At 61.2% G+C, this 8,083-nt stretch overlaps 1 protein-coding gene across 1 annotated transcript; it reads right to left on the reverse strand.

The window, feature by feature from the left end:
- Positions 1-2,471: 2,471 nt before the first annotated feature.
- On the reverse strand, positions 2,472-8,057 carry MNX1 (motor neuron and pancreas homeobox 1). Its single transcript, XM_025451106.3, has 3 exons — positions 7,008-8,057; positions 3,970-4,130; positions 2,472-3,348 (listed from the first exon to the last, which is right to left on the reverse strand). Exons 1-3 carry the CDS (start codon positions 7,726-7,728, stop codon positions 2,986-2,988), a joined length of 1,245 nt encoding a protein of 414 aa, XP_025306891.3. The 5' UTR covers positions 7,729-8,057; the 3' UTR covers positions 2,472-2,985.
- Between the last annotated feature and the right edge of the window lie 26 nt (positions 8,058-8,083).

The raw sequence follows: 8,083 nt of genomic DNA on the forward strand, positions 1-8,083 counted from the left end.
CTCCATGCACCGGGAGCCCGACGTGGGATTCGATCCTGGGTCTCCAGGATCGCGCCCTGGGCCAAAGACAGGCGCCAAACCGCTGCGCCACTCAGGGATCCCAAAAGTTTTAAAGTTTGATGGAATCCCATTTGCCAATTTTTGCTTTTGTGGTCTGTGCTGTTGGTGTCCTAGAAAGTGTTTTAAGCTGATCTTGGCCTGCTGACTTCTCTCTTCAGCCAGATTGTGGAAGGCCCAGCTCAGAACCAACAGATCCACTTCTAGGTTCTAGTCGTGTCTGCACCTCTCCCACTCTGCCTGTTAAAGCTGTGGGGGCCAGGGACCCTGGGCCACAGCTCTGCCTGGACTGGACAAGAGACCCGTGGGCTGGCACCAGGAAGATACACGTAGATTGGATTCTTTGTCACAGAAAGGGCTTTATCCACATCCTTTTGTTCGTGCTGGAGACACTCTCCAGGGCAGGTGCACCTTTTGTGAGAACGAAGTTGAATCTCCCATCCGCGGTAGAGAAAGCATGCTCAGACTCCGGCCCTGGGTAGGCAGGGGGTCAGGCTGGGGTTCTCAGAGCAGCCGGCCCCGTTGGGTGGGAGCCTGCAGGATCTTCGGGGCGCACCTCGCTCCAGTGGAAAACGGGATGGAAAACGGAAAGGCCCCCGCGATAGCCCAGGAGAGCCGGGGCCTGTCTGAAGACAATGCCTTCGTCTCCCCGCGGTTCGGGGTGCGAGGACCTGCCTCCAGGCCTTGGAATCAGGGTCCTGGAGAAGGGGGAGCTGCAGTGCTTCCCCCGCCCCTCGCGCTGTCAGCGGGGTTGGGGGCGCGCCCCGCAAGGCGGGCGGGGCAGGGCCTGGCGGCCGTTCATTAGGCGGAATGAATTGTTCGCCGTGCCCGGAGTGGGTGAGGATGAGCCAGTGATTATATTTAAATTTGCTATAATTGATTTGGGGAAGAGCTCCTGTGACAAGAACGAATTGATCATTAAATTTATTAGCGAGATAAATTCCGCCGCGATGAGGCAGCTGGCTGCAGACGCTGGGGCCGCGGGCGGCCCGGCTCCCCGCCGCCAAGTCCCCGCGCCAACGGCGCCCTGGGCTCCCGGCCGGGGGCGCTCCCGAGGCTGGGGATCCCTTGGCGGGAGGCACCCCGACTCCCAGGCCCCGCCGCCGGCCCTGCGTTGGCGTGGGGGGGGCCGCTGACCGAGCCCGCCGAGCTGGGGGCCGCCCCGGGGGAAGGCAGCCGAGGAAGAGATGGCCTCAGGCTGCGCTGCACCAGCGTGTTGGACGTTAAAGCGCCGGAGACGCAGACTCCAGAGATCTGGTTTGGTTTGGTTTTTCCTAACCCCTAAAGGCACCCGCCTTTCCCCTCTCTCCCTCCCCACCCCCTCCCCTCGGGGCCTTCTGGCTTGCCCAGTCTCCGGCCCCCCAGAGCACCTCTGGACCTGGAGGTGGCCCAGCACCCCCCACCAGCTGCCCCCGCGGGCCTCCGGCAGCGCGCGCCCGGCCTCGACCCACGCTGCACTTTATGGAACGAACCCCGGGGTGATAATGAGCTGCCAGAGAGGATATTAATCTGACCCCAGCCCTGAGGTAGAGGAGTGGCCCCGCTGGTCCGCGGTAATCACCCAAATGAAACGCCAGGCCCTCTGAACTCATTCATCAGCCGGGAGGGGGGAGGGGAGCGGGGAAGGGGCGCTCCCCTCCCCCCCTCCTCCGCGCCCAGGGGCTGGGGAGGGAAAGTGAGAAACCGCAGCGCCGAGGAGGAGGGCGAGGGAAGGAGCGAGAAACTGCGTGCCAAGGCCGCTGATCTCCTCCCGGCCCGCGAAGGGCAGGGGCGGGCGCGCCGGTGGAGCGGGCATGTGCGCGGCACCTGCAGGGCGGCGGGGCCGGGTGATTGATGGCCCGCGGCGGCAGGCTTTCCGAACCCAGAGCACTGCAGCCCCAGCGGGAAGCCATCCCTCCGCCGCCGCCGCCGTCCTCGCGGACGTGTGCACAGATCCAGGGAACCGGTGTCTGGCCGGAGCTAGAGAGGTCCTGCGGGAGAGAGGGCTGGGGAGAAGCTGGGGGGTTACTCGAGGCAAAGGGGAGAGCTGGGGCCGCCCGGACCCCAGAGGGCAGGAAAATCACCCAGTCGTTCTAAAGCTTATTTTCTGAAACATTCAAATAGTGTGTTTCCACTCCTGGACCGCCAGTGAAGCAAGATCCTCAACGAAATGAAAAAATAAATACTCGAGATCCAAAGTTACTCTCCTGAGATTCACACATTTGGAGGCACATACAACAGGTCTCAGGTGTTTTCACCAGCATTTCACACGTGCGACTCCCCTGTAGTGAGAAGGGAGTTCCCAGACCGGGTCACAGCCCAGAAGAGGAGGTGTTCCCCACACCTGTTTGGATTCTGTCAATTGCAGAATACAACCCCCATCGTTTCAACAACAAAAAAAGTAAAGTGCACCTTCATAACTCACTCTGCAAAGATTTGCACTCTCATCCAGTAAAAAACCAATTTATTTTACATTCCATCGTGGGCGATGGGAAAAGCTAAATAATAATTTAGCATGCATAAGTAGATGCTTCTTTATATATATATATAAATACAATATACAAAAATAAAGACAGTACAGTTTTGAGATTTCCAGCAGTTTGAATGCTCATGACATCAAGTTTCCCCTAAGATAGGTAAGCACAAAACATGTTCCCTTTTTCAATACTCAGCAGAATGGCGATTCTGGAGAAGGTTTCAAGTCTTCCAGGTCGTCCAACACTGTAGGTTCCAGCCTTCTCCATTCAGGAAGAGGGGAGTGGGAGCCTCCCCTGGTAGTGGTCTGCTCTCATGGACACCACCCCCCAACACTAACCAAAATTAGGTTTAAAAGAACAGGAGTTCAAGTTCGAACCCGCTGGGCCTCCCTGTCTGTCCCTGGAAAAGCAGCCCGAATGGGCAGCCCACCTGCGAGGCTGGCCAGGCGGCTGCCTGGAACTAAAAGGGCCCCTACTGGGGTGGGGGCTGATGCCCGGCCCCCCCGGGCCGTGGAGGTGGCGAGTCGGCTTCGGAAGAGCAGTCAGAGGATACAGCGTGTGTGCTGGCACCGTTGCTGTAGGAGAAGTGGTCCTCGTCCTCGTCCTCCTCATCCTCCTCTGGGTCACTGTCCCTCAAGTCCCGCAGGCGGCGTCCGCTGCCTTTGTCCCCGACTGCTGGTGGCCCCAGCAGCTCGTCCTCTCCCTTGTCCTCTGCACTGCCACCTTTGCTCGCGCCCCCACCACCCTTCTGCTTCTCAGCCTCCTGCGCCGCCTGCTCCTTGGCCTTTTTGCTCCGTTTCCACTTCATCCGCCGGTTCTGGAACCAGATCTTCACCTGAAATCACAAGAGGTTGTGAGGCACTGGCCACCTCCTTCCCCACCAGCTGTCTCTAGGGGGTCCCCGGCTCCTGCACCTGCACCTCCCCAGGGCCTGGCCTCCCTCTGTGCCCAGGAGTGGGCTTCAGAGTAGGGGACACAGAAGCTCCAGGGAGAAGGAGCTCCCCACCTTGAGGCATCAACACACGCAGGAGTGGGGCTGGGGGATTCCGGGGAAGCTCAGACTAGACCTGGGCTGCTGGCTTCATGTCTTTCTCTGGAGGTGCTCTCCCATTGCCTGGGAAGAGCCAGAGCAGCCAGCGGAGATGTCTGCATATCTCAAGGTGTTCCCTCCTCTCTTCCCTCTCCTTCTGGAATAAAATTTCTAACATGTGGCCTGAGGCTTCAGAATGGGGGAGTGGGTGAAGGTGTCCTTAAAATGCAGATTTCTGAATCAGGCCTCGGGACTTGGTATGTGGGCCCAGGTCCCGGCAAATGAATCCTCCGCTGAGGTCTAAAGGGCTCTTCCCAGGTGCTGGGGGGGCGGGGGCAGCGGCAGAGGGCGAGTGCAGAGGGAGCAGAGCAGGCCCTAGGAGGCCAGCAAGTGTCCAGACGCTGCAGATGAAGCGGGATGGTGTACCTGGGTCTCCGTGAGCATCAGCGAGGTGGCCACCTCGAAGCGCTTGGGCCGAGACAGGTACTTGTTCAGCTTGAACTGGTGCTCCAGCTCGAGCAGCTGCTGGCTGGTGAAGGCAGTGCGAGGCCGGCGGCACTTCCCCAGGAGGTTGGACTGCGCCTGGGCTGAGGAGAGAGAGAAAATGACGACGTGAGGCCCATGGCCTGATGCAGTGTCCCAACCCTTCACTGCCATCCAGCGCCACCAGTGCGGTTCCCACAATGCTGCCACCTGGCCCACCAACCCTGCCTTCGATGTGGGCACCCTCTCCAGCAGGGACCCAGTGACGGGAGAGGACCCTGGAGCCCAGGACCCAGATGCCAGATGCCAGGTGCAGCCATCTGGGTTTGGGACTACTTTTTTTTTTTTTTTTTTTTAACTCAGGGTCTGGGTGTTCTGATGAAAGAGAGCCTCTCTCTGGGGCAGCCCTGTCCATCGGGTGGTGGGCCGTCCAGGAGAAGGCTGCCAGCTAGCGGGAAGCTGAGGCCAGAGACACAGAGCTCCTACCTGCCCCTCGCTGAGCCTCCCCCAACTCAGCCTCCAGTCAAACAGCTCTCGGGAATTACCAGTCCCATTTCCTGCAGCCAGCAAGGAACTGGGGCAGAATTCTCACCATCAACTCCTTAAGTACAAAAGGAGGAGAAGTCCGGAAAAGGCAAACAGCGAAGGAAGGGAATGACCACATTCTCTGGGCTGTACATGTGAACTCATCACACTCCCCCACTGAAAATTCTTCTTGGCAGCCCCCCCCCCCCCCCCCAGCGAGGAGGGCAAAGCCCAGGGAATCTGGCAGACGGTCCAGGGCAGTTCTCATTTCGCAAATTAAAGGCCAAGGCAAAGGGGGATCCGGCTTTCTGAACGTTCAAGGAGGTCCCTTGGCTGCATCTACATAATTTCACACGGTTACATCACAGAGAATTTTATGACCTCAAAACGAGACTTCCCTTAATTTCCCAGGAGCCTGACAAGTGTTAGACAATAAACGAAAGGGAAGAACAGAGGCCAGCACAGCCGCAGAGCTCGGCCCCCCGGGCAGGCAATTTGCTTTACGGGAAGGCCCACGCCCCCAGCTTTAGGTAAATGAGGCCCCAATTCCCAACTTGACAATACATTAGAACTTTAATTAAAACATTGGCTCCAAAGGGACCATTTGGGAAATGCCATCCAGCAGCAGAGACAACCAATTAAAGGAAACCAAACAGGTTTTCCAGCGGCCAGAGGAGGGACTCTCAGAACACATTCTGGCATCCTGGCTTGTTTATTATTGCCCTTTAGGATTTGGCGTTCAGATCCCTTTTCTAAACTTAAAGCTGGCTGGGTTTTAATTCTGCTACCTCTAGGTCAAGATTAGGAATCAGGGACGGGCAAAAGAAACGCCACTTTCACCAATTTCCTGGGCGACCTTGAGCTCCACGCAGGCCCAAGAAAGCACCCTGGTGGCCAGGGGAGGCCTGTGTGGAGACCACTAACCCCCTCAGTGGGAGACTAAGCATCCCAGCCTCTGGGAAATGCAGTTCATAAGGGAAAATCCGTGGGGTGGCTTTCCATCAGAAAGGGTTTGTTTGCTGGGCTCCACAGCCAGGCCCAGGAAGAGTGCTCTGAGTTTGGTTGACCCGGGATCAGCAGGTTCAGATATGTCTGAAGTTGCTGCCCCCAAACTGAAAGGGAGGTTCCAGCTTTTGCTGCTAGGGATCAGGAGGAGTTGACGTCCACCTGGAAGGGCTGGGTGGCCGTGAGGGTCTTTTGGGAGCTGAGCTGGAGAAAGCCAGGGGTGGCTAGGGGCAAACAGTGCACAGGCTGGGATTTTCTCACCAGGCTGTGACTTCTCCAGCTCTCAGGGCCCTAGCTTTTCTCTGTTTAGTCACAACCCTAGCTTCTAGCAGAGGACTCTTAATTCTGCCAAGTATTTATTTTTGTTTTCTTTTTTGCTTCTTCCCCTCCTATGCCTGCATCTCCCCAGTCTAAAGACATCCACTCAGAAGGAAACAATGGGGTCTCTTTGTTTGGGTGTTCTGCAGCTGAAAGCATAAAGTCTCATGCATCAGCCTCTGAGTGGAGCCCGGGTGGGGCGACTAGAGGGGAGATCCCGATTCCCCAGAGTCAACCCCATGTGCCCGCCCAATGGGCCAGGTGAGGCGAGTGGGCTCAGGCCTCCTGTAGGTGTACACGGGCCTGGCAAGCATGCTGCCCACCACCCAGCAGCTCTCAGGTTGGGGTTGGTCAGCTCTCCCCTGCTCCAATCTTGGGGAGAGGCTCACTCTCTGTTGGGTGCTTCCAATTCCGGGCAGGCACATGGTCCCTAGGATGGGGTTGGTGAAAGTGGCACATGTCCCATTCTGCAGCAGCGCACGGCCGCTCTGTGCAGGTTCGGCCATCTGCCTCCTGGGCATCACAAGGCGGACCAGGCACCCTCACTGAGGCGGGCAGAAACCCCGGAAGGGCCAGAGCCAAGCCAGGGACCTGGCTTTGCGGCGCTGGCCTCTTAGAGCCCATTTCTTGTTCTCTGCTCCCTAATTTCTCCTCCTGGGAGGGGCTGGGGGGTCTTCCAGAACCCAGAATGCGGTACTAAGTCAGGTCCGCTTCCCTGGAGATATAAGCTCCTGGTTTCCCTGGCCTCGATGCCCAGGCAGCCGAACTTGGGCGCTCTTTGGCTCGCCTTCCCCCACCACTTCCTTCTCCTCTAGCCTGCCGGTTAATCATTAGATTTTAGTCTCACACCTCCAGCTGCCCCTTCCCGTTAGGAGAGGAAGAGAAAGCAGGCCCGCGCGTGGCCATTTTAATAATTCGTCGCCGACCCCACGGCGTGCAGTCCACGCGAGTCTCCGCGCCCCCGGCGGCGCCTCCACCGCGCTCTCCGAGCGAGCCGGGAGCAAGGAGGGGTGCTGCCCGTGGAGGAGGACGCGCGGGAAAACCGTGGCTCGGCAAACCCCCCCCCCACCACCACCACCGATGTCTTCCTTCTTTTCCTCCCTCCCCAGGCCCGGGCGCTGCGCGGTACTCACAGTTAAAGTCGGGCATCTTGGGCAGGATCATGCCTGCGGTGGACGCACGCAGCCACTGGTCCAGCTGGAAGGTGCCGGCGCCCAGCTTGATGGGGTCGGCGGGGTGCGCGGGGTGGGCGCCCTGCACCTGCGGGTAGGAGTAGGAGAGCGCAGGGTGCTGGCCAGCCAGCGCGGCCGCCGCCGCCGCCGCCGAGTAGCCGTACACCGGGTGGCCGTAGAGCGCCGCCTGCGCGGGGAGGCCCGCGCCGCCCTGCGCGCCCCCGGGGTGCAGCCCCAGCGCCAGGCCCCCCGCGGCAGCGGCGGCGGCGGCCGCGGCGGCGGCGGCGGCGGCGGCGCCGGGGTGCGCGTGGTGGTGGGGGCCCCCGGGTCCGCCGCCCGCGCCCCCTGCGCCGCCGCCCGCGCCGCCCGCGCCCAGGAAGCCGGGTTTGGGTAGGAGCGCGCAGTGCGCGGCCAGCAGGCGCGGAGGCGAGGGGCTCTCGGTGTGCAGACGGTCGGCGGGCGCCGCGGGCGGCTCCGAGGACTCGGGGCTGCAGCTGCCGCTCGCCCCGCCGCTCGCCCCGCCGCTCGCCCCGCCGCCGCCGCCGCCGCCGCCGCCCGCGGGGCCAGACGCGGCGGCCGCGAGCGACGTGACCAGGGCCAGCGGCGCGGTCTGCGCCGAGGCCGCTCGCGGGGGGTCCACGGCCAGCAGCGCGTCGATGCGGAAATTTTTGGATTTTTCCATCGGCTTGTTTGGGGCTGGCGAGCAGGGCCGGGCGGTGGGCGACGCGGCCGGGGGCGGGCTCGCGGAGCCGAGCGCAGGCGGCCGCAAGCCCCAGGGTTCGGTATTGTTATGGTGATTATTTGCCAATAATCAAAGTCGCCGCCGGAAACTCAGCCGAGGGTGACCATGGTCCGGGCGCCTCCTCCGTGCCGGCCCCGCCCCGGGCCGCGCCCGCACGCGCTCGCTCCGACTGGAGCCGGGGTGCCTGGACGCGCCCGGCCGGGGAGCCCGGCTCTCCGCGCTGGACCCTCGAGCGACCGCGCCGAGCCCGCCGGCGCCGCCTGGGCACCCGCGCCCCTCCGCGCACTTGAAGCGC

This window comes from Canis lupus, chromosome 16 (genome assembly GCF_003254725.2).
Source record: "Canis lupus dingo isolate Sandy chromosome 16, ASM325472v2, whole genome shotgun sequence".
Taxonomy (NCBI): Eukaryota; Metazoa; Chordata; class Mammalia; order Carnivora; family Canidae; genus Canis; species Canis lupus.

Coding starts and splice junctions, on each gene's coding strand:
- MNX1 (XM_025451106.3), bottom strand. CDS start 7,728: ATGGAAAAATCCAAAAATTTCCGCATCGACGCGCTGCTGGCCGTGGAC. Junction 4,131..7,007: donor CAAGATGCCCGACTTTAACT/GTGAGTACCGCG, acceptor CTCTCTCCTCAG/CCCAGGCGCAGTCCAACCTC. Junction 3,349..3,969: donor TGATGCTCACGGAGACCCAG/GTACACCATCCC, acceptor TTGTGATTTCAG/GTGAAGATCTGGTTCCAGAA.